The sequence below is a fragment of the Lissotriton vulgaris genome, chromosome 4_1 (assembly GCF_964263255.1).
Source record: "Lissotriton vulgaris chromosome 4_1, aLisVul1.2, whole genome shotgun sequence".
In the NCBI taxonomy this organism is placed as follows: Eukaryota; Metazoa; Chordata; class Amphibia; order Caudata; family Salamandridae; genus Lissotriton; species Lissotriton vulgaris.
Window position 1 is genome coordinate 988,083,048 of NC_141691.1, and position 26,546 is coordinate 988,109,593.

The window sequence follows — 26,546 nt, forward strand, 5'->3', positions numbered from 1 at the left end:
ACCGTGATGGACGAACTTCAGACACGGGCAGAAAGGGGGCAGGCAGCGGTGCTGGTTCTGCTCGACCTGTCTGCCGCGTTTGACACAGTCAACCATGGGATCCTGCTGAAGAGATTGAGTGAGGTTGGGGTGAGGGGAACAGCCCTGAGATGGCTTTGGTCATTCTTAGGGGATAGACATCAAGCGGTATCCCTCCCCCCTTTTCAATCTACCTACTCAAATATCTCACATGGCGTACCACAGGGCTCGGCTATCAGCCCTATTTTATTTAACATCTACATGAAACCTCTGATCGCTGTCATCAAAAAGCATAACATTAACATCATTAATTATGCCTATGACACACAGTTGATTTTCTCCCTTGAGGGAGATCAATCAATATCGACAGAAGTGTTTCAAAATTGCTTGCGTGATACGGCCATTTGGCTGAAGGAGAACTCGCTGCAATTTAATGCAGATAAGACAGAGGTGCTCTACTGTCCGAGGGTACAGAATTCCCTCTGCCTTACCTTAACTTCTGGCCAGCCACCACCTCGACCTTGGTTCAGCCTGTAAAGATAGTTTGTAATCTTGGCATCTTGCTTGATTCCAAACTTACTCTTGAATCTCAGGTCATGAAAACTGTGACCTGTTGCCTGGCTAATATTAGGTCTCTGTGGAAGATCCTTCATCTGCTTCCATCTCACACTCAGGCTTTGATAGTTCGTAGCACCATTCTTAGCAGGCTTGATTACTGCAACGCTTTATTTCTCGAGTCTCCAAAATGTTTGCTTGAAAGGTTGCAGAGGATCCAGTCTACAGCTGCCAAATTGGCTTTGGGGTGGCCTAGAAGATCTGCCTTTTCAGTGGCTATCGCAAAAACACACAGTGCCCACACCACAATTACTAAATGAATGCTTTGAAAGGGTAAGAAACCAATTTATTGTAACTTCCCTTAGACAACCTTATTTTGTGTCCATTATTTTATACTTTTTGTATTTTTCAAAAACTCGTAACAGAACAAAGGACAATACATTTACAATATTTACAGGACTAAATACACTTTGTACATACTTCAATCATAGACATTATTTACAGAATCTAAAACATTTTTGCATCAAACGTTAATACACAGACAAAAAATATTACATTCAAAACATGAGAAAAACAAATTTTGAGGGGGAATATAAACAACTTAATGAATTGTAAGCGTTTAAATACTGGACCAGCCGGTCCTAGCGTGTTTCAAGATGGCAATTTATTCCACCCAAACAAAACTGCCAGTGGCTATGGCAGAACTACACTGGCTTCCGCTTAGACAAAGAGTCCAGTTCAAGTCTCTCTGCATAGTGTTTAAAGCTCTGCATAGGATGGGTCCTGTGTCTATGCAGAGAAAGTTCGAGTGGTATGCGCCTGCGAGATGCCTCCGCTCCTCTGCGGCAAAACTTGTGATAATGCCGAGATTTAGGAAAGTCAGGGCAGGTGGTCGAACCTTTGGGTACGCTGCTGCCAAACTTTGGAACCAACTCCCTTTGGAGCTAAGACAAGTTAGTGATCTGTGTGCCTTCAGAAAGAGACTCAAAACTTGGTTGTTTCCTAAAACTTAGTCGGCTGTTAGGTCCCTGCTCATTCTCTTGTCCCTTCTTATTTCGAGTTATCAGCGCCAGGATGCCTTTTTGGTGATAGTGCGCTTTATAAGTTAAATAAATAAATAAGCGTTATTACGCTTTGTAGGTGTCAAGCACATTATCTAGATATCATTTCAAGTACTAAGCGAGTGAAAACAACTGTACTATGCTGAGCTCATAATTAATTTAGCTGGAAATTAAAGAGTGGCTAATTAAAGCATTGGAATGTTGAGTTCTCCATTGAGGACAACGGAGTGCTCCGGCATCTAATGGCTGGTAGAAGCCCGGAGCAGCAACAATGCCAATGTTTGTTCACAGTTGTTGCTGTGAACAAAGAACTCACAGAGTCCAAGGGGATTTCAACCCCCTCGGAATCTGTGACGCCTTTGTTTTACACATTAGAACATTCTACTTTCAATGGGCGGAATATTCTAATAGCCTTAGAACCCCCCGTAGTGTGCTCTACCGGCCATTAAAGGTCCGCTCCCTTGTTAAAGGCCCTCGCCTTCGGCTCGGACCTTTAAGATTGGAGCGGGCCTTTATTGGCCTGTAGAGCCCACTACGTCAGACAGTAAGGCAATATTAACTTTTGACTTTGTACTTTTGAAAACCTGTTATAGAAGCTTTACCACAATGTTCTGCAATGAGTAGCTCAGGAGTCACTGGCAGCTCTCTATCTACCTGTAAGTAACTCAACTATGTGCAGGCCCACTTAGTAAATAAAAACCTTTTGTTTGGATAAATTAGGTATGTTCTCATAACTGAAAAGGATGTATTTTAAAAATGAAATATGTATATTTTCAAAAATGATAAGCTGATGTTTTGATAAAAAATATATTTAAGGCTGTTAGTTAAATGGTAATTTATGCTTTGGTGGGGATCCTTATTACTGAAGTAGTTGACTGGGGGTTTGCGTGTATTTCATGTAGAGGTTCTCAAAATTAAAATTTATAACGCTTTTTCATTCCACTATTACTACTGACCTTCCTTGATGCACTAAAGTGGCCAGTGCTAGTAATCCTGCATGCAATGGCACGTATAGAATCTTGTCTGAAGTGGTCAGGGATGTAGCACTGATAATTTATGTTAATACTCAGGATGATTTTAATTGAACATACCTAGCTCTTATTACAAAACGGGTTGGAGGTCCCGGCTTTAGTTGCACTTGAGTTATCAACTTTACAGTATAAATTTGATTTTAATTGAACATGCGTAGCTCTTACTATGAAAAAGGTTGAGATCCCTGCTTTAGTTGAAACTTGAGTTATCAACTTTAATGTATAAATGTGATTTTAATCAAACATACGTAACTCTTATTATAAAAAAGGTTGAGACCCCTGCTTTAGATAGACTTGAGTTATCAACTTTGAAGTATAAATTTAATTTTAATTAAACATACCTGGCTCTTGTTATGAAAAAGGTTGAGATCCCTGCTTTAGTTTTACTTCAGTTATCAACCTTACTGTATAAATTAGATTTTAATTGAACATACGTAGCTCTTATTATAAAAAGTTTGAGATCCCTGCTTTAGTTGAACTTGAATTATCAGATTTACTGTATAAATTTGCTGCAGATTGATGTGTCTGCTTCTAAGATTCTTCTGCTTCACCTCCTTTTTTCTTGCATTGCTTTTCAGGTGGTGTTTGTGGCCATTCTGCTTCACAGTCACCTCGAATGTGTGGAGCCTCTTCTTATCCCTATCCTGTCCTTGTACATGGGGGCGCTCGTGCGGTGCACCACATTGTGTCTAGGCTACTACAAGAATATTCATGACCTCATCCCTGACCACAGCGGGCCTGAAATGGGGGTATGTCTTATTCTGATTCATGGGGTGAGAGAACCAAAAGACCTTTGCTGAAACTCTGCAAACAAGAATCTCATCAGAAAATTGACCAGAATATCCTTTTCAACCTGTACTATGTGTGCTAATATAATAGATTGAGTTGCATACAATTATAATTATTGTTATTGCTACAAGAACATTTTGAGATCTAAGTCATTCTGACTGGCCATTAATGAAAGCAGGCCAAGCTGGAAAAAGAATTCCTTGTAGCCATGAGCAGTACCATACGTTGAGGGTGTGTGATGTAAAAAAATGTCCATCATCACATTCTTTGCTTGATGTTCTGCTGGTGGTTAGGTCAGAGTGGCATGCTAGTTTCACAGTGAAATATCTACATTTCTGCTCTGTAAGAATTGTCTTTTATACCTTGATTGATTGAGTGGCATGTGAAAGGTGAACCGTCAGTTACCAAGTGCATAGTGTCTTATTCTATTTGTCACAGTTTGAAACCAATGTGTGTCTCTTTACTGTGCAGGGAGATGCTACAATCAGGAAGATGCTGAGTTTCTGGTGGCCTCTGGCGTTAATCTTAGCAACGCAGCGGATCAGTCGGCCGATTGTCAACCTTTTTGTCTCCCGTGACCTGGGCGGCAGCAGTGCAGCCACAGAGGTATGTATGGGTCTCCAGGATTCAAGGTATAGGAAGAAAGAGTTTCCCTGTATACTAAATGAAACATCGGATACTATGCAGTTATAAGTGAAACTGAAGGAACCTGGACTCATTTTACAAGCTGAATTTGTTATACATTAAGCAGTTGCTCATCTTCTGGAAAGTATACATTCTAAAATGAAACATTTAAATTATATAGTTTTTGTGGGTAAAAGCCACAATTGTCTGTTTTGATTTCACAATGCAATTATTTCATACACTGGATCACGAAAAGTTGGAAACAAATAGACCATATAGACAATGCAAAGATAATTTGTCGATAATGTTTGTGCTATGTTGTGTTAATAGATTTTGCACACTCTAATACTAATGCACGTGTCTAACTGCTAGAGCATAGACCTTTATGGTAATCTGTAACTGGAATCTATTGTGTGTAAAGCCAGATTTTAACTCCTTTCAGAAAGGTAAATGATCCTGCGTCTTACGTAGTGTGGTATGGGAGTGAGTTCCACATTTTACCAGCAGTAACAGAAAAGGACTGCTTTCTAAGCTTTCCCGCTTAAACCTAGGGACCACCAATAAAGAGGCTTCTCTGGATCTTAAATTTCTGCTGGAGGAGTATTGGGAACATTTCTGCTTGAAACAGCTAGACCCCATTTCATAGAAATCTCTGTGGACAAAGCCGAATTATTTGAAGCTGATCCTCTTCGCAACTAGCAGTCAGTGCAAGAAATCCAGTGCAACAGATGGAAATGCATAATGATGCTGACCCAACACCTACTGGGCTGCAGCATTCTGCCAATGTTGAAGCCTTTTCAAGAGTCCGGTAGGGAAGCCGATACAGAGAGCATTGCAGTAGTCCAACCAACTCAAAATGGTGATCTGAACCACCAGCAGATGCACAGAAAATGAGAGCTGTGGCAAAATTTTCTGCAGTACTCAAAGCAGAAAAAAGCAGGTGGCACAGAAGTGATAAACATGATTGGAAATGGAAAGGCTTGAATCCAGCAAAAAGCCATGGTTCTGTACCACCTCAGAAGGGTGGGGGCATTAATCCAAGATGGAGGCCAAAAATCCGGAAAAAATGGGCTAACAATCCTGTTGTTGGTTAGCCACATTATCTCCATTATCTGCCAGTCTAGTCAGCTGGAGGAGGGTGAGACTGTATTGAATACTGCGGATAGATCTAATAGCACCAGGGCCACAGACTGCCCTCTATCTGCCGACATCCTAAGGTCATCAAGGACCGGCAGCAGAGAGGTTTCCATTTTGTGTGTCAGACAAAACCCAGACTGGATGGAATTTAAAAGCAAATGTTGCTACAGGAAATCTGAAATAGGTCTGTTGACATGGTTCTCTAGAATTTTTATCAAAAAAGGCAGCAATGAAGTTAGCCGAAAGTTGGAAAGAACAGCAGGATTAGCATTGAGCTTTTCCAGCAGATGGACAATAATGGCCTTTTTCCGCACGTCTGGCTCATGAGCGTGCAACAAAGACCTATTGCACACATTCAAGAGTTGTTCAGAGAATTCCGGAAACACCCTGGGAGAAATAGGATCCAAAGGAGAGCCAGAGGTGACATAGCTGGTGTTAGAAATGGGTGTCTCTAGTTGGCAAGGGTTTGCGCCTTTGTCCAAATAGGGACCCTTCTTCCTAGTCAGGATAAGGGAGATACACTCTTAAAATAACCTCTGCTCACCCCCTTGGTAGCTTGGCACGAGCAGTCAGGCTTATCTTAGAGGCAGTGTGTAAAGCATTTGCACATAACCAACAATAATACAGTGTAAGCACTACAAAAGGAAACCACACCAGTTTAGAAAAATATACAATATTGTTATATACTTAACACAAGACCAAAAATGATGAAAATACACAATACAGTACTTAAATTCTTCAGTTATCAAAATATGCTTGAAAAACAGTTCCTTGATGTCGGATGCTCCGTCCGGGGCTATCACGGCATCGTGAGCAAGCAAATCCAAACAGTTCTGGCTGACCGCAGCGTCGCGGGCCAGCTACAGTGTCAGGAAGACACGCAAACTGTACCTTTTAGAAATGCAGGGTGTCAGTGACCCCTTGTTGAGCTTCTGAAAGCACGGCGTCTGCAGGTGTCGGTTTCGGAGGTCGGTGCAGGAGTCGTCGGGGCCCTCAAAGTCACATGCGTTGCAGATCGAACTCCTCTCTGTTGAAGTCAGGAGCACTGGCGTCGGCAGGCGTCGAGTGCTGCGGTGCGAAGGGCAGCTGGGCGGCGTGCGGTGACCTCTGGTCGCGGTGCGACCAACGGCTCGTGGCGACGTCAGATGGCATTGTCGGTGAGACCAGGGTCGTCGTGCGGAGTGAATGCAGTGCTTGTCTCGGTGCAGGCAGGTAGTGGTGCAAGCAGCAGTGTAGTTTTTTCTGAAGCGTTGTCGTCGGTTGACAAACTGGAGTCGATGGCGCTGGCGTCGGTAGGCCAAGGCTGCGGTGCGGGATGAGGGTGGTGGGTCGTGTAACTTTACCAGCGGTGCCCTCGAACCACAGTGCAAGCAGCAGCATAGATGTCAGCGTGGAGCGGCGGCGTCGGGGATACCACAGCGTCGTCTTGAAGCGAGGTGGTGTGGAGTGCGGTGCCTACAGGTCGCAGTGCGAGCAGTGGCTTGGTGGCGGCATCAGCAGGCGGGGTTGGTGAGACCAGGGTCGCAGTGCGGCATTACAGCGGTACCTCCAGGACACGGAGTCAGCAGCGACGACGTAGACGTTGTCGGGTTCCTTTTTTCTGTTGCAGCACAAAACACACAGTTCCCAGTGCTGAGGGAAGAAGAGCTTGAAGTCTTTGCTGTTCCTCAGACTTCTTGAACAAGGGGCAAACTCTACCTCAAGCTCTTGGAGAAACTCACAAAAGTAGATTGCAGAAAGTTCAGTCCAGTCCTTTCACTGCCCAAGACAGAAGCAGCCACTGCAGACCAACACAGCAAAGCACACAGCAAAGTGGTAGTTCCTCCTCACAGCTTCTCCAGGTCTACTTCTTGGCAGTCTTCTTGATTCAAAAGAGTTCTAAAGGTTCTAAAGTTCAGAGGTCTAGGCCCCAATATTTATATCCCAAAATCCTTTGATCTCTTAGGCAGTGCCCAGCCAGAACCAGTTCTTCCTTCTCTGGTGTGGCTTCCTGCAAGGAGGTGGAGACGGCATTGTCAGAGGCAGACCAGGCCTATTCAGGTGTGAGTAAATTTCCTCCCCCTACTCTAAATGCAGCCCAGGTCTATTCAGCCCTTTCCTGACCCACCTAGACTATCCAGAGCCACTCCTGCTCCCCAGCCCCTGTCATCCAAAACCCAGACAGTCAATCCACAACCCCAGCAGAGGCACACTGGATGGTTAGGCAAGAAAATACCTACTTTCTAAAAGTGGTATTTTCAAACCCAGAATGTAAAAATCACCTGCACCTAAAGATGCATCTTTAGATTCTGAGTTCAGGCATACTAAACTTCATTTTCCTACCTAGTTCCCAGGGCGAGTTATGTTTATAAGATGTTATAAACAAACTCCCCATTCTGTCCTAAGGGGAACGGGTAGGCTTGAAATAGTGAAAAACTACATTGGCAGTAATTCACAGGGCATGCCACACACACCAGGGCATGTCCTACCTTTCACATACACTGCACCCTGCCCACAGGGGTACCTTGGGCCCACCTGAGGGGTGACTGACATGTAAAGAAATGGAAAGTTAGGTCCTGGCAAGTGGGTGCACTTACCAAGTCGACATGGCAGTACCAGACCACACACAGGCTCTGCAATGGCAGGCCGGAGTTACATTCACCGGCTATTTGGGTGGGTGGCACAATCCAGTGTTGCAGCCCACCAACAGCATTTGATTTACAGTCCCTGGCACACACAGTGCACTTTACTAGGGACTGACACATAAAATCAAACAGGCCAATCATGGAAACACCAATCCACAACACATTTTACCACAGGAGCACTTGACCACTGATCAGCAGAGAGAAAAGTGCGCAGAAACACTAAGCCAGCACAAACAGAGTCAAAACCGGGAGGTCAGAAAGCAAAAACTCAGGGGAAACATGCCAAAAGATGCCAAGTCTAACAGCTGGCAATTTCCTTGAACAGTTAAACTGAGAACAAATCCAGGTAACCCAGATTGAGGAGAGTCTGGGTTGCCTTGCGAGTTATCTTCTCAAAAGTGTTGATTTGTATTTTTGCTGTAGATGGCACAGTGATCTGAATCACTATAGATGCTTTGGATAATCAGGAAAACAATAACACAACAAAAAAAGATAAATGACTGAACAGTAATTTATGCGAGAAAGCCCAAAAAGGGACAGGGTCTAGAGAGCTAGACCAAATTACTTAAAGTGGTTTGCTTTTCCTCAGTCAGCGCTTCAACCCCGGGTCACAAATCTTGGGATCATCCTTAGGACAGCTGTCAAAAAGTTAGCAGTGCAATGAAACAAAAGAGGGACCCTGAAACCTAAACAGGATAAAGGGAACAAGCCACCAGGACGAAATGTCAAAAAGTTAGCATCCATAGGGCGGTTTAAGAACACCTGTCGGACTCCACAGTCTAGTGCCCCAGTATGCAAGACACCTGATTTGTAGGAAAATGTTCTTACCTGATAAGCAATTGTCAATAACCTGGATAGTCTGGAACAAATGGTGATTTCCTGAATGGGACATTTCTGGCTGCTTTTTTCAAAAAATTGGCTGCAGGTTTATGTTTCTGTCCACAAATAAAGTTGCAAGTTAAGTGATAGGATTATGCTATTATTAGCAACAATTCTCCTAATTCATCTTTTTTCATATTACTGTAACTAATTACTACTCCTAACATAAAATTATAGAAGGATTTTTCAATGCAGGGTTCTGAGTGACATAATAGGCAACACGATCAGTGCTTAATTTGAGCTGGTGGTTTCTGATGCTCTGAACCGGCACTTAACTCTCAACATCGGCACTTATGACAGCTCCCAAATGGTGGTACTGTTTTATATTTTTTGAGATAAGCAGTACAGCAATTGCCTAATAATTCAGTATGCATTAAAAATGAGCAATACCTGCCGTCCAAGCTATATTTATAACTTTGGGGGCATGGAATAGTCTGAATTGTCACACTTTTGCAGTTTTAGTAGTTGTGTAGGTACTGTCATTTGCAACGCTGGCAGTGGCAATGGGTGTTACAAGCTGCAGAGGCCTCTTGACTAGAGCCCTGGCACTTATTTTCTTACAAATTAAGCACTGCTAGGCATCAAATAGACAACGAGAGCAGAGCTCAAGTTGCCTAACATGTCACTCAGGACACTGAGGTGAAATACATCCCTGTGACTTCTTTTTTTACCCATCTATAATTGTGTGTTATGTATTGCCCCAAAATCCTCTGCCCCTGCTTACAACTGATACACGTGGGAAGAGGAATAAAGGTAGAACTCTACATAACGTTGCCTCTCTTCCCTGTCATACGTGTAAATCAACTGCCTGGCCTCCTGCCACCCACCCCACCACACCCTGTGCCCTTCCTTCCCTCACCTTCAGAGCTTTTTTTTCCTGGTCTCGACAGCCTCTCTGGAGCTGCCTGGAATTTATGTATGACGTAGCACCAGTAGTCCACAAGCTCTGTTTGGAATCCAGTCATTCACACTAATGGCCGAGAAATACACAACAGTATGATTCATATCTCCAATATTTGTGGGTGCTAAGCATTTCCTGACCAGTGTACTTCTGAATATGACGCTTATTAACAGAGTACAGCTACATAACTTCACAGCGAAAACTTTACAGGATTGTTTTTGGAGCAAACAATGGCCTTGACCTGGTCATCAAAATCAAGAACTATCAGCCTGATTCATCAAGCCGAAATTGGCTCGCAAAGGGCCAGATTCTGAGAATCTGGCCCTTTGCGAGCGCTATTTTTGCATTTGGGATTCATCATCCCAAATGCAAAAATCGGTAATAGCGATTTCGCTACTTTGCGAGGAATTACATTTAAGGAATCTCTATTTGAGATTCCTTAAATGCAATTCATCATCCATTTCAAAATTGCGAATTCGCAATTTCGGCCCGCTATTTACCGCGAGGTCAAACCTCGTGGTAAATAGCGAAAACTTAGAAAAATGCTTTTAAAAGCATTTTTCTAAGTTGCATGTTGCACACACACATGTCCTTTGGACATGTGTGTGCGCAACAGCTGTTCAAATTTGCATTTAAGGGGTGCTACAGGGTGTCCTTTGGACACCCCTGGCACCCTTTAAGTAGCTATCTTATTTGCGATTAGCTAATTGCTAATCGCAAATAAGGAATACTCCCCATTCATTCCTATGGGCCTTTTGGCCCATAGGAATGAATGGGGAGTTATTCCTTATTTGCGATTAGCAATTTGCTAATCGCAAATAAGGAATATGTAGGAATTGCATTTGTTTTTGCGATTCCTACATGAATACCGTTTTGCGAGTCTGGAATAGCGATTCCTTATGAATCGCTATTTCAAACTCGCAAAACTTTACTATGATGAATCAGGCTGTATAACCCATAAAGAAATATCTGTAAGGACAATTTATGTGCAGTTCTCAACAAACTGCTCCGTTTCTAACCCCACAAATTATTATTGTGGTTATTGTCTTTACTTAATTTATCGTGGTCATTTTATGAACATCACAGGGATTAAAGTCTGAGCCGTCGATGCCTGGACTGAAATCTATGACGGCAGATCGCAGAGAAGCAACTCAGCCTATTTAACTATCTTACTAAGATGACCTGGTCCTCCATTACCTAAATACAGAATACACAGCTGTTTTGCCCAGATGGAGCATGGTTGCGAACAGTGTAACATTACGTAATGGAATCCCACCTTATCTGTTTAAAGAGCCCGTGTGAACTGTTCTCACTGCCGGGTCTTTTCCACTCAGTTCCTTCTAGGTTTGGCAAACAGAAGTGACTTGTGCGCTTCCACCCACAGAGAGGGGACCGTTGCGTCTCCTTGCCAGGAGGGGACAATTACACCTGCTGGTATGTCCCAGGGGAAACCGCTTGTCCCCTTTGCATAACTGCAAGAGCTAATCCAATGTTAGGTGTTATATGCACTGTCAGTGACTTAAAGCTGCTTGGGCATTAGTTCACAAAATACACACAAATGATGGACAGAATGTGGAACAAATCAAAGACTTACCCCCGGTTAGGAGCTCTGGGTTAAAGCCACCGTTCTTTTGCTCACAGTGCCACCCCAGTTTAGACCCAGCCATGTGCAAATCAGTAGTGACCCTGCTCCTCATGGGAACAGTTCAGCCCGAACTGTCAAGCCAGGTACTCCCTGGACTGTAAACAAGCATCCTAGGACCGATTTTGGATTTCACCCCTCATCAGCCAGGCTAGCTTGAATCCAGTGGCACAGTGAGCCCGGGACCCAAATCTGGGCATACCTGGCGCACTTAGGGCAAGAAAGCAAATGGCACACAAATGATGGACGGAATGTTGAACAAATCAAATATTCATCCCATGGGGAGCAGGGTCAAGGCCAATTTGCATATGGCTAGGTGTAAACTGGGATGGCATCGAGAGCAAAAATATGATGGATTTAATCCAGATCTCTTTACTGAAGTGAATGTTTGACATTGTTCAACATTCTGTCCATTAATTGTTGTTTGTGCATTAGCTCACAGCAGTGACAGAATGTTGTTTGCATGGAGGTAATCCCATGCAAAATTGGGGGGCAGAGGCGTCATTTTTCCTCAGGCCACCACTTTGTAAGTGCCCAGAACTCGTGCTGCAATATTTATTTCTATGTTTTAAAGCAAAGCTGCCATATCTATAAATGATGAGGCTGCTATCATGGCGAATACCAGTAGATGAAGAAGGATGATGGTTCCCTTTCCCTGTATGATTTGTTTTTTGAAATGTACAAAAGTTCCGCATCGTAGCAAAGGCTTCACTTCAGTTTATAGACCCAAGCCACCTAAAGGCATCTGCCATGGCAACTGAAGCCACGCCTACCTGACTGTGTGCTGTCACTGACTTTTGGCAGGGTAGGTCACCAAAACCCAAATGTCTGCCCCAGACAGCAAATACTTCCCTTTTGTGAGACCTACAAATGGATTTCACCTAGCCACCCAGCCCAGGCGGAAATGCCAAACAAGGTATGTTGAAGAATAAACTGCAAGTATATGTGTTTTACCAAGGGACTTTCCTTTAGTGAAATTCGAGCCGGATCCATATACTCCTCTGATCTCTGGTGTACAGTGCTAGAATAACATTAGTTACTAATTACATAAATAACCTAGAGGGAAGCACACACCTGATGTACAACAGAATAGAGGCTGCTGTCAAGATAAGCCCAAAAGGCATTATAATTGTATACCTAACTTTATATGTGTTTTGTTTGAGCTTGTTTTCTTTTATATAGCGTCACTATGTATTTTATGTTTTTCTTCCTTACTCACCCCATTTGCACCTCGTGTAACTGCTGCTATGCTTCCATATCTACCGCGCTACGTATTTTATTTCTTTATGTACGCCTCTTGCACCTCATGTAACTGCTTCTGTGCTAACCATGTAATGCTCTCGGATACCCCCGGGTCAAGTTTGCGTTATACAAAACTCAATAAATAAAAATAAATAAATAAATGGACTCAAATGACAAAATTAATAATGATGGCACATTGTGCGCTAAATAAATACTAGCTAACAGTAACAGTACCAAGTATTGCCTTCTTAATGGCATTTGCTCATCGGTGAATACAAGCTAGGCTGTCTCAGCATCTGCTAGTAATATATTTGTTGACAGTGTGCTCCAAAATGCAACGCATTTCTGCATTTGTCGTTTGTGGGTTGCTTGAGTTTATCATAATTCCTATGAGTTCATGTAATGTAACATTAAGGGCAGCGCCCCCAAATTAAATTGGTTCCAGCGCCACTGGCTTCAGGCGCTGGCAGTGCGGCCTAGAGAGGTTTTGCAATGACGTTGTACCCCTTTTCTGTGTATAGTCCACGTGCATACAAGGGAAGGAAGCTCTCTTCGTGAACCTTTCACAGATGTCGGAATTCATAGGGGCAGCAATAATTAAAGCCATAAATAAGAAATATTGCTCACGTTTCACTGTGTCACGTTCATCATGAAATTGTTTATCGCTCCTGAACCTTAAGTGTGGCAATGTGTGCCGCTTTCTTCCAATTGTGTCTTTTGGACACCTTTAGCCAGAAGAGAACAGGCCAGGGCAGATAGTAAGTCAAGTGGACTGATTCAGGGCACATTTTTGGAGGGTAGACAGTACACCGCGACTGCCAAAGAAAGTGTAATAAAAAAGAAATTTGAGGCATATAAAGTTCCGTGAAATCATAGGTCGTTTTTATATAGTTCCACCTCCGTTTTGTTTTTCCACAGAAGTGTAAATAATTGCTGTTCATATTAACCAAGTTAAATGTACTCGCTTTTCCGACCTAGGAATAATAAAAGTGAGCCCTGCTACGCTGGAACCTGCAAAGGGCAAGACAAGTGCAGGCAAAGCCCTTAATTAACTCATTGAACGATTTTACCTCGGTGTTCGCTCGAGGTCATGGGGATCGAACAATGTCTCATTAGAAAGAACAGATTGTTGTTCATTCCACCTGTCATATTAATGTTACTGCGTCAGTGCGCATTTTTTTTTAAAACACGTTTGCACTTCACGTTCCCGAGCGTTCCTTCTCACTATGAACCTTTTTCTTTCCGGTTCAGATCCCTGCAGGGCCTGCTCTGGTGTGACGTTTTACTGTTCGATGGATTATGCATTGGTTTGGGATCAGTACGACCCGCTTAAACGCCCGAGGTTCCTTTTTATATGCATTATAGTAGCATATTTGTGCAGATTGTGGGGGTGCCTAGAAACAATATATACATCAAAGTTTCAGGCAGCTGCGAGGGGTTATCTTTTGAGAATTGTGCGTATCGTTTGCCGGAATTTCAAGTGTCGCTGGCTGGATAATGTTGGCGGGCACGCTCTCCATCTAAACCGGGGGCCTCCCACAGCCCCTATTTCTGTTTTGCATTTGTGCATAATTTACACGTCACTCAGTGCTTTTGAGTGTTCGAGTTACTTGGCTGAAAATAACTGATTGTGTCACTCACAGTTTTCGTGATAACCCATGGAAGTGCCGATTCAGCAAAGCTGCAGGTTGAATTTAAAGACATGTTTTTCTTACGCTGAGGGGTCGCTGTCCTGCAGGAACCGCCTCCAAACCCCAGCTGTACAGACTCCGTATTTTGTTGCTGTTTTCTCTTCCGTTGCTATTCTCTTTTGTCCTGCACCCGCCTCCTTTTCCCTTTTCCATGCTAAACGTTCTCCTTTTGTCGGGTCTATGCGAACGTTCCCCCTTGGTTGACCATTTGGTCAACATGCCCTGTTGCTGCGAAATGTGGGGCCTAGTTCACACCTTCTTTACCTTGCACAGCTGCACTTACTGGAATTGTTTACCTCATTTCGAAACCAAAGAAAGTGGGTAAATATGTGCGGGTCACCACTGAGTGCAGTGCTGGAAAAGAAACAAGCATTGTCAATGCCAATAGGTCTCGCCTATACATGATGGATTGGCTTTGTCAATTTTTTTTGTTATGATGTATGATATGACCTGTTATTGTATAATATGGTGTGGTATGGTATGTTCTATTATTGTATAGTGTGGTATGGTATGGGTTGTTATTGTATGGTATGCCCAGAAAAAGCACCAAAGCACACCTATACACTGTTACTTCTATCCTCTGTGTATCTGTATAAACAGGCATCAAATGATATAGAATCGTTGGCAGATTTCCAAATAATATTCCACAATGATTGGTAAATCAGGTCACTCCATTTTTATTCCTTCCATAGAAAAAGAAGACAGCAGCAGATGCGCATTTTGTCCTCCTGGACATTCTCAAGGCTGCAAAATTACATATACAAAGCAAATTGTAACATATCAATACGTTTGTTACAAAGGAGTTAAAAACTGTGCCTCAATCCCAAACATAGAAAGAGTGCACAAGATCAACTAAATTTTGATACAATTAAAAAAGAAAAAAGAAAGATGAGACACACACCTCTGGTGATATATAGTGCCCTCCAAAATGCCCATGCAAGTAACACCACGTTTGCAAAGTGATGAGAAGAAGGCATGATTAGAAATCCCATGCATCCTCCGTGCATACAAATATAAAATTCATAAAAGGGGAATTGGTATTTGAGTGCAGGCAGTGTCATTTCACCCATTGGTTCAAGGGAAATGGTATTGCCATGTAGGTGTACAACACATACATATGTGCCTCACCTATTTTCTAGAATTCAAGGGCAGTCCTTTCTGAACTGTATCTTGAAATAGTTAATTTCCAAACAGAAGGCTTCCTTTCTGCCTCTCTCGATTCTATATATAAAAAACCGAGACATAAAATAGGAGAAGGGAGAGATAAATGCACCTCTACATTAACAGGAGTCACATCGCTTATCTCATATTGAGTGGGGAAAGCGTGAAAACCCTCATCTTCCCAATTGTTTGTAAGCACAGCTTACCAATGACAAGTAGCTCCTTAAGCCTCAATAGACCCCACATTTGTAGTTCAGAAAAATTTTCGCCTTCTATTAAGCACGAACTACGTTGTGCCTTTTCTACCGACTCTCACCGTCTGAGAGACGTTATCACCTTAATAAGCGAACTATGTATTGAGAAAACAGAATGCAACGAAATCATAAGATAAACCGGGTGCACCCTTAAATCATCAAAAAATTATGGCCAGTAAAGCGCCAATTGTAACAGAGCAAAACTAGGTTTTAAGAGCTTTGTAAAATCAGGATACCTCACCGCAATATAGTCGCATTCCGACTGATCCCTCGACCTCTGACAATCCACGTGTGTAATGTGAATAGCGCCGTTCCATTACGGAAACGAGTTATACGTTTCCAAAGCATCGAAAAAGGACCAGTGAAAGCGCACCGCTACATATGATCTAACGCGGCGCCCATCTTTGAGAGTTGCCTATGACAGCATTGCATCGCAATATATTCCACAGCATCTAAGCTTGTCTTTTCTTACAATGACTGTTTTAAATTGTCATCGTTACCTATTACGAATAGTGACTAGAGGTCAATATTATAAGCGTGTCCACATGCATAGACTGGTCTACAAAACACAGTAATATGGATCATATTATAAGAGTAACAATGTGAATTGATGATTCTATTATGCTATTTGTGCAGTTGCCAACCCACTGGGGCTGCAAATGTTTAAAAAGGATAAAAACCCAGATAATGGAACTATGGCGTGGCCATGCGTTTCTACATGACCCTATTGCCAATTTCAAGACTCATCCTACCTCACATTTTGACTTTTGAGCAGATGTCTTCTTTTTCTATGGAAGGAATAGAAATGGAGTGACCTGATTTACCAATCACTGTGGAATATTATTTGGAAATCTGCCAAAGATTCTATATAATTTCATGCCTGTTGTTACAGTTTGATTTGATTTGATTTATTTCCCCATATTGCTTTGTGGGTAAGACAACAGATCTTAAACGTCACTCGTTGTCCTATGGGCAGCCAATGTAGTTGGTGAAGGAGAGGGAGAGGCTGATCTGTGGGGGGCATTTAAGACCAGGCGGGCGGCAGTATTTTGTTTAATCTGCAGGCAGTTTAATGATGATTCGTTGGCTGCGATTAGAAGGGCATTGCAATAGTCCAGCTTACTCGGTACTAAGGTCTGAGTCAAGGTCTTTCTGATTGAGTCGGGAAGATAGGGAAAAGCTCTCCTTAGTAGGCCTAGTATGTGAAAGCATGAGCCCACAGTGTGTGATACGTGCTTCTTCATAGTGAGGGTCTGTTCAAGGTACACTCCTAGGTTCTTAACTGTGGTCGCAGGGTTTGGGGCATTTCCTAGTTCCAGGGGCCACCAGTGGGGTATCCACAGGAGTGAGGCGTCTCCGAAGAGCAAGACATCTGTCTTCCCGGCATTTAGCAGGAGATAGTTGTTTTCCATCCAGCGGGATATTGCCAGCATGCCGGAAGAGAAGGTGGATTGGGCGGTCTGAGAGGCTTTGTTGAAGGAGATGGTAAGTTGGGTGTCGTCCGCGTTGGATATTGGGACGAACCCATAGTTCCTTAGAAGAGCTGCCAAGGGGGCTATGTAGATGTTGAACATAGTTGGGATTAAGCATGATCCCTGTGGCACCCCCTTGGTTAGTTCTTGTGATTTGGACCGGAAAGGACCAAGTTTAATGGTCTGGGAGCGGTTAGAGAGGCAGCTGACCATCATTTCAGGGCCACTCCCACAATCCCTGCCTCCCTCATTCTCGTGAGCAAAGTCTGGTGGTCGACCGTATCGAAAGCGGCGGAGAGGTCTAATAGCACAAGGAGGGTTGGCTGGTTCTGATCTAGGGCAAGCCTGATGTTATCAGTAACGGCCACTAGGGCCGATTCAGTGCTATATTTTGGTCTGAAGTCCAATTGGGCCGGGTCCAAGTAGCTAGCCGCTTCAATATGGTCGGATAGATGTTTGTTGACGTGCTTTTTCAAGACTTTGCTCAAATAAGGTAGGAGGGAAATGGGGCGGAGGTTCGAGAGATTCTCCGTGAGGAGTTTGGTGTTTTTCCGGATGGGAATGAATTGTTCCTCCATGAGGGGGGTAGGTGTCCTTCCTCCAGAGATAGGTTCATTACGGAACAAATGGGTTCGGATAGTTGTTTTGCAAGAGATGCCGTGATCTTGGCAGATATGATATCAAATGGAGATCTGGATTTTATTTTGCACATTATTGTTTCAGTTTCCTCTTGTGTTAGAGGGGGGAAATTCAGCATAGTGTTTGTATTTTGTGAGGGGCTACGGAGAGGGGCTGTGGAAGTGTCTGTGGAGGGGGGTTTGGTAGTGGCGATTTTGTTGTATATGGTGTAAATTTTCTGTATGAAGTGGTTGCTTATGTTATCACATAGCATTTGGGAGAGGTCTTCTGATTTGCAGGCTTTGGGGTTGGTGAAAGTTTTTAGAATTTGGTACATGACTTTTGGGGTGTTTTCGGCTCGGCTAAGTTGTGGGGCTATATGTGATTAAGGGACACGCTTAATGTTTTTATGATAGAGGGTAAGAGCGACCTTGATCTTCTCTTTGTTGGCTGTAAGGTTGGTGTGCCGCCATTTTCTTTCAAGGTTTTTGCACCCGTTTTTTTCTTTGTGGAGTTCTAAGGAGAACCAAGCTGCCTGTGTGGCTCTGGGTTTGGTAGACCCTGCTTTTTCCAGGGCGATCAAGTTGATGGCAGCTAAGGTAGATTTATTGAAATGGGCAAGGCTATCTTGGGTGTTGCTACATGGTAAGTCTTTAATTGTTGTAAAGGCGGATTCGAAAGTAACTGGATTGATTTTATGCCATTGTCTACAGAGGGATTGTGTTTGCAAGGTTGGCCATTGTAGTTCTCTGTGTCCCTGTAGTTGAAAGCCGATAATTGCGTGGTCCAACCAGTTAACTGGCTTCGGGGCCTCGCAAGTGAGGAGAAGGGAATTAGAGAAGATGATATCTAAGGTGTGTCCTGCTATATGAGTAGGGCCGTTGTTGGTTTTGTTGAGGTTCAGTGTGGCGAGGTGTGCTAGGAAGGACAAGGTTTCTGCTTGTCGAGCTTCTCGTTGTGGATGTTAAAGTCTCCCATTAGCATAAAATTGCTACAGGAGATCACATGAGGGGCTATCAGCTCCATTAGTAGGAGAGAAAAATCGGCTAGGGGTCTTGGGGGGCGGTTCACCAGTGCCCCTTTCCAGTTGTGTTGGGGTGAGAGATCTAATCTGAATATCATGATCTCGATCTGTCCATTTGAGCGTTGTTCCCGTATAGAGATTTTTGCCCTGTCACTATAAATGATGGCAATCCCTCCTCCAGCTAAAAGCTGACTGTCTAGTCTGAGGATCCTGTACCCTTCTGGCAGGGCAATGGCAATTGCTGGGGTGTTGGCTGGTTTTAACCAAGTCTCGGTGATAAAGCTGACATCGGGGGAGTTGGAATCAAGTAGGTCCCATATCTCGATCGCGTGCTTCAGGAGGGATCTTACATTTCCCAGAAAGCCTTTCTGATTTAGCCATGAGGAGGAGCCTTGTTGTGGGGGATTCGGGTCAGGTCTCTGCTTATTTTTCCCTTTAGGGCCTGAGTTGGGCATGGGGTTAGGGGGATATGGTTCATGCTGTGCTAGAGCGTAATTCGTGCTCTGGTATCTGCAGTGTGGACGTGAAAAGAACCTTTCTAGGTCTTGGAGGTGGTGTGTGCCCTTTTTGTGACAATGGTGGGGGGAGTGGTGATGGTGATCTCCGATAAGCATAAGCTCTGCCTTGGAGTAGGCAAGTTTGTTGTGTGTGCCATCGTCTGGGCATAATTGGGCAGGGTCCCTGACGGCTGGCGGCGGTCTGGCGCGGACGGGCGCCAACGGGCTTGCCTTTGGTGTGCCCGCTGCACGCGTCCGCTGTGCGCTCCGATGACCATGAGGTTTTATAGTTGAGGTGGGGTGGTAGCTAGAGCGCCGACTTCCTCCCTGCCGGAATTACCTCCCTCCACAAAAACGGGATATCCCGCGGTGGACCGGGGAGAACGGCTCGGGAGAGTCTGCGTGATGCAGGTAAGCGGGCTTAAAGATTTGAGATTGAGTACCACACAAGTTAATTTTTAAAAGTGCCTCTGTTAAAAATAAACAAATAAACAATTAAACATGGGCAAAAGTCTGCGGTTTAGTCTTGCCCCCGGTAGTATTCACAGTGAGTTTGGCTGAGGGTGTCAGGTCTTAAGAGTGGAAGCAGCTAGCACCTGATGTCGTTGCTGCTGTCAGTGCGTGTCCGCTGCACGCTCCGGTGACCATGAGGTTTTATAGTTGAGGTGGGGTGGTAGCCAGAGCGCTGACCTCCTCCCTGCCGGACGTACCTCCTCCACACAAACGGGATATCCCGCGGTGGACCGGGGAGAACGGCTTGGGAGAGTCAGGGTGGTGCAGGTAAGCAAGCTTAAAGATTTGTAGACTGAGTACCACACAAGTTAATTTTTAAAATTGCCTCAGTTAAAAATACACAAATAAACAATTTAAAATTGGCAGAAGTCTGCGGTTTAGTCTTCCCCCCAGTAGTATTCACTGTGAGTTTGTCTGAGGGTGTCAGGTCTTAGGAGTGGAAGCAGCTAGCGCCTGATGCCGTTGCTGCTGTCAGTGCGTGTCCTGAGGATAAAAGTAACAGTGTATAGGCATGCTTTGGTACTTTTTCTGGACTGCTTGTTTGCAGGTCCAGTGGACTTGTACCTAAGGTGGATGGGTATTTCAGCATCATGGGAGCACCCTTGTAAAGTAATGAATATGAAAAAAATAGTCAGAACATAAAATACTGATTGATAGAAGTGCATATCTGTTAGCACAACCACTGTTGTTTTGTTTATGATTGAATGGTATGCTTTAGCCTGGCATTATATAATACAGTATGGTATGGTATGGCCTGTTATTGTATGGCATGGTTTGGCTTGTCATTCTCTAGTACTGTATGGCCTGGTATGGTTTGTTACTGTACTGTATGGTCTGTTATGGTATGGTATAGTGTGGTTTGGTATGGTAGTCATTGGAAAGTATGGTATGGTATGGCCTGTGATTGGATAGTATGGTATTGACAGGCCCACTGGAATTTTGTTAGTCTGCAGCTGCAGTGACTTTAACATAATTATGGCTTTGCCACATAATCCATCACCGGCTGCATAATCTGCAGGTTTTAAGAAAAAATTGTTTCGAACTCAAACAGATCAAAAGGTATATAAAATATAGAAACTTGAGTTCCTGCACTCCAGAAGGATTATGCAAAGTTTAACAGGTTATCTTTCAGTAGCTTATTATTTAATGGGTGTTTAATTGGTACTAATAAAGTGAACTCTATCCCAGGCAACTGTTACCAGGTGTAAAAATGACAACGTAATGAAGTAATACTATCACAAAATGTGCCACATAATTTGGCCTTTCTTGTTGTATAATTTAGTTAACCCTGCTGCATAATGTGCCCCCCTGCCGCATAATGTGCCATCCTGCCACATAATGTGCCACCGTGCCGCATAATTCCAGTGGCCCTGTGTAAGGTATAGTAAGGTCTGTCATTGTACAGTATGGTGTGGTATTGACTGTAATTGTATAGCCTAGAATGGCGTGGTATGGTTTGTATAGTATAGTTTGGTATAGTATGTTATGGTATGGCCTGTCGTTGTATAATATGGTATGGTATGACCTGTAATTGTATGGTATGGTGTTGTATGGTATGGTTATGGTATAAAGTTCCATTGTATGGTGTAGTGTTCCATGTGACTGTATGGCATTGTATGGTGTGGCCTGTCATATGTTGCTATGGTATGGTATACTATGGTATGGCCTGTCACTATATAATATGGTATGGCATGTCATTGGACAGTATAGCATGGTATGGTATGGCTTATCATTTTATAGTACAGTATGGACTTATATATTTCATGAAATTAATATAGAAAAGAAATGAAATTAATATAGAAAAGAAAGGACTAAAACATGACTGCTCTGTACGCGTGAATACCGGCAAGGTCTGGATAACTTGAGGACTGAAAGTAACTTAAACTGAATGGCAGGGGTGGGGGGGGGTAAGTACATAGAAGGGGAGAGCTGGAGACCACTTGGGGTCCGAGGTCAGGCCTGCAAAGGCAAACGCCTCGGACTCATACAGATCTCCTACGAGCAGCGCGCTACTCATCTGTAAAGGCAGTAATCACTATATAAACATCCATACCATAGCAACAACCCGCAGACTGTAGGTTGAATACGGTAAATGAATTCAGCCTTTCATGCTGCAGAGGACGATTGTGCATCAATTTCAATTCGGTGTTGCTAATTGTTAACAACATGTACTCTCTAAGGCGTTTTCCCGAAATCACTGCATAAGTAACATATTATTGGATTATTAGAATAACTGTCACGTGCTCAACTACGCAAACCGCAATGACTATTACATAAGGTGAATTATCTTGCAACAGTCACTTAAACTGTTTAATGTTTTACTGTAGCAGCGAAGGATAGGGCGCTGGGTCCCACCTCCTATCTTTAACAAATCTTAAAATGATTATTGAGGAATTCAGGCAGTGATTTCTTTTGTCACATAAGTAAGTGAGTTACCAGGGAAAACATAGAGAACTACATTAAAAAAAAATACACCCAGAATATTTTAAATATAAACACTAGAACAGTGATGCACTGGCTCAGATTACTGATCACAGTTGCAGGATGGTGAGCTTCCGCCGGTTAGGCAGGAGTTCAAAGCGCTAAATATGTTTGTTTACAAGAGTTGCCGCCCATTGCTTATAGTGCTTCGGTGTGTGTGACGAATCTAAAGAAAGGGAAACCAAAATCCCACTAGAGCTGAAAGCAGCTGCAGCTGACCAATGAAAAGAATAGAAATGAGGCTGACAAAGCCTTCAAATGGTAAGTAAGGGGCTGTCTCGAAGCCCTCTTTAGGGTTTTTAGGTTAATAAAATGCCTTGCAAGCAACAGCTCATGCGCTGTCTCAGGTGAGACGTAAGCAAATACTAAGAGAACCCATAAATGTGGTTCCAGGAGTGACAATGGAAAGGTGTGGAGTAACAAAGGGTGGAGAGTCATCAAGAGTAGAGTTTGTCTAGACACATTTTTGACACCTAAAGTAGCATTGAGGGTTAATGTGTCTGCTGCTAAGCACATTTTGTGCAGATCTCATATTTTTATTTTATGTAGTTAGGTAAGTGGGTGCTTTTGGTTCAGAGCTCCTTTTGTTTCTTGCAGTTTGCAAATTGCTGTCTTTCTAATATAGCAGAGTGAGCTGTAAGTCGGCATCAAGGAGCTGTATGCAAACAGTAAGGCATAGATTGGGAACCGTATTGTTTTTTTTCTCAAACAGCCGTTAATCTAAACCTACTAACAAGCACTGGCGTTGCCAATAGGTCTCGCAGTAGGAAAGTTGGAGCTATTACAATTGCAAATAACAATGCCTTTTATTTTTGTTTTCATTTTAAAAACATAAAGGACTTTGTCATTTACAAAACCAATAGCTCCAACTTTCCTACTGCGAGACCTATTGTGCACTGCACAGTGTGGGTGAAAGTGGCACTGCGTGGGTGTGAGTGGCTTTGAGTGAGTGGCGTTGCGTGGGTGAGTGGCGTTGCGTGGGTGAGTGGCGTTGTGTGGATGAGTGGCGTTGCATGTGTGAGTGGCGTTGCATGTGTGAGTGGCGTTGCGTGTGTGAGTGGCGTTGCGTGTGTGAGTGGCGTTGCGTGGGTGAGTGGCGTTGTGTGGGTGAGTGGCGTTGCGTGTGTGAGTGGCGTTGCGTGTGTGAGTGGCATTGCGTGGGTGAGTGGCGTTGCGTGGGTGAGTGGCGTTGCGTGTGTGAGTGGCGTTGCGTGTGTGAGTGGCGTTGTGTGGGTGAGTGGCGTTGCGTGGGTGAGTGGCATTGCGTGGGTGAGTGGCGTTGTGTGTGTGAGTGGTGTTGCATGTGTGAGTGGAGTTGCATGTGTGAGTGGCGTTGCGTGGATGAGTGGCGTTGCATGTGTGAGTTGCGTTGCGTGGATGAGTGGGGTTGCGTGGGTGAGTTGCGTTGCATGTGTGAGTGGCGTTGCGTGGATGAGTGGCGTTGCATGTGTGAGTGGCGTTGCGTGGGTGAGTGGCGTTGCATGGGTGAGTGGCGTTGCGTGGGTGAGTGGCGTTGCGTGGGTTTGTGGTCTTGCATGTGTGAGTGGCGTTGCGTGTGTGAGTGGCGTTGCGTGGGTGAGTGGCGTTGCGTGGGTGAGTGGCGTTGCGTGGGTGACTGGCGTTGCATGGATGAGTGGCGTTGCGTGGTTGAGTGGCGTCGTGTGGATGAGTGGCGTCGCGTGGATGAGTGGCGTCGTGTGGATGAGTGGCGTCGCGTGGATGAGTGGCGTTGCATGTGTGAGTGGCGTTGCATGTGTGAGTGGCGTTGCGTGGATGAGTGGCGTTGCATGTGTGAGTTGCGTTGCGTGGATGAGTGGGGTTGCGTGGGTGAGTTGCGTTGCATGTGTGAGTGGCGTTGCATGTGTGAGTGGCGTTGCATGTGTGAGTGGCGTTGCGTGGATGAGTGGCGTTGCGTGGGTGAGTGGCGTTGCATGGGTGAGTGGCGTTGCATGGGTGAGTGGCGTTGCATGGGTGAGTGGCGTTGCGTGGGTGAGTGGCGTTGCGTGGGTGAGTGGTCTTGCATGTGTGAGTGGCGTTGCGTGTGTGAGTGGCGTTGCGTGGGTGAGTGGCGTTGCGTGTGTGAGTGGCGTCGTGTGGATGAGTGGCGTCGCATGGATGAGTGGCGTCGCGTGGATGAGTGGCGTCGCGTGGATGAGTGGCGTTGCATGTGTGAGTGGCGTTGCATGTGTGAGTGGCGTTGCGTGGATGAGTGGCGTTGTATGTGTGAGTTGCGTTGCGTGGATGAGTGGGGTTGCGTGGGTGAGTTGCGTTGCATGTGTGAGTGGCGTTGCATGTGTGAGTGGCGTTGCATGTGTGAGTGGCGTTGCGTGGATGAGTGGCGTTGCGTGGGTGAGTGGCGTTGCATGGGTGAGTGGCGTTGCATGGGTGAGTGGCGTTGCGTGGGTGAGTGGCGTTGCGTGGGTGAGTGGTCTTGCATGTGTGAGTGGCGTTGCGTGTGTGAGTGGCGTTGCGTGGGTGAGTGGTGTTGCGTGGGTGAGTGGCGTTGCGTGGGTGACTGGCGTTGCATGGATGAGTGGCGTTGCGTGGTTGAGTGGCGTCGTGTGGATGAGTGGCGTCGCGTGGATGAGTGGCATCGCGTGGATGAGTGGTGTCGCGTGGATGAGTGGCGTCGCGTGGATGAGTGGCGTTCCGTGGATGAGTGGCGTTGCGTGGATTTGTGGCGTTGCTTGGGTGAGTGTGGCATTGCGTGGGTGATAGTGGGCTTGCGTGTGTGTGAGTGGTGTTGCGTGTCTGAAAGTGGTGCTGTGTGGGTGAAAGTGGCACTGCGTGGGTGTGAGTGGCTTTGCGTGAGTGAGTGAGTGGCGTTGCGTGGGTGAGTGGCGTTGCATGTGTGAGTGGTGTTGCGTGGGTGAGTGGCATTGCATGTGTGAGTGGCGTTGCATGGATGAGTGGCGTTGCGTGGATGAGTGGCGTTGCATGTGTGAGTGGCGTTGCATGTGTGAGTGGCGTTGCATGTGTGAGTGGTGTTGCGTGGATGAGTGGCGTTGCATGTGTGAGTGGCGTTGCGTGGATGAGTGGGGTTGCATGTGTGAGTGGCGTTGCATGTGTGAGTGGCGTTGGCACCAACTGAAGTGCTCTGGTGGCACGGCCCGCGGCCGTGTGAAGTGATAAGCCTTTGAAGTACACAGGCATGCTGTGACGGAGGTGTGAGAGGTCTGGCTGGGAACAGATGGCCTGGCCGTGAAGCAGGGGGCGGGGCAGCGCTGGGGAAGCCTGTGGGAGGGTGATTGATGCCTTTGATGTGGGGAGGGAGGAGAGCCTTTTGCGAGCCTTGTGCAGGAGAAATGCTGCAGATGCAAGTGCATGTTACACTATTTCACGTTTTTCATTTATTCTCTTTTACTTGTAAAGGGGCCATTATTAGTCCCAAACTATAGAAAAGTTAGAACGAAGTGTCACTTTTGGAACATTAGTGAAACCACACCACCACACAGCATCAGCAAGCGTGCACACACAAACTGGAAACTGATTAACAGAGATCTCCTTCCCAAAATGTCAAATTGACAACGCATTTCGTTTCACGCAGTATGCTGGTCTGTGAGCAAGGACACGCTGTACTCTGCAAATTGTACGAGCTGATACATTTGTAGGGCTATGAGTGTATGTTTCTTTGACAGGGCGGGACTGACATGTGCCAGTTTGCTGAGGGCCAAGGGGGACAGTGGGAAAGTGGGCAATTTTATTTATGAAGCTTGCAGGCGCATTCATTTCGCTGTCACTCAAATTCCGCTGGCTGAAAGCTGAAGTGGAGCAACTCCTCAGAAATTACATACCAGGGTGCAAATGGCAAGGTGTTTTTCGCATCTCCTCTTTGACTGGCATCGAGCGGCAGATGTTGCTGAAATGACATAGCACGTCTTTTCGAGGTCAGAGAAGCTCTGCCGGGGTAGGCCAGACTCGCTGTGTCATCTTTGCAGAGGCGGTTAGGTGGCATGATTTGCACTGATGCAGTGAGTCTGTCTAAGGGCTGTACCCATCAACTATTACACAAGTGACATAAAACAATAACGATAACTTGTTTGCATCTAACACAATAGTTTAAAAGTTTATTGTTTTGAAACGACATCACCATAAATTATACCATAAAATATATATTTCTCGTGGCAAAATTGCAAAAACGTTTTACTTTTTCAAAAAGTCTAACACAATTAATTAAAATATTCTAAATTGTAAAAATAAATGCAGTTCAGGTAAAGAAGTATTATACATCAGGGAAAGCATATAACACTTTACCCGCAATTCTGCTGTTTGTCGGCGCTGTAAATAATAAATGTTACTATTACCCAAATTAATGGGACTCAAATAACAGAT

At 44.8% G+C, this 26,546-nt stretch overlaps 1 protein-coding gene across 1 annotated transcript in view; it reads left to right on the top strand.

The window, feature by feature from the left end:
• The window catches only part of ANKH (ANKH inorganic pyrophosphate transport regulator), a 508,089-nt gene that overhangs the window by 344,336 nt on the left and 137,207 nt on the right, over positions 1–26,546 (top strand). Inside the window, exons 5-6 of the mRNA XM_086965246.1 lie at positions 3,244–3,414; positions 3,926–4,060. Coding sequence (XP_086821372.1) covers positions 3,244–3,414; positions 3,926–4,060 — 306 coding nt within the window. The remainder of the gene's footprint in view (positions 1–3,243; positions 3,415–3,925; positions 4,061–26,546) is intronic.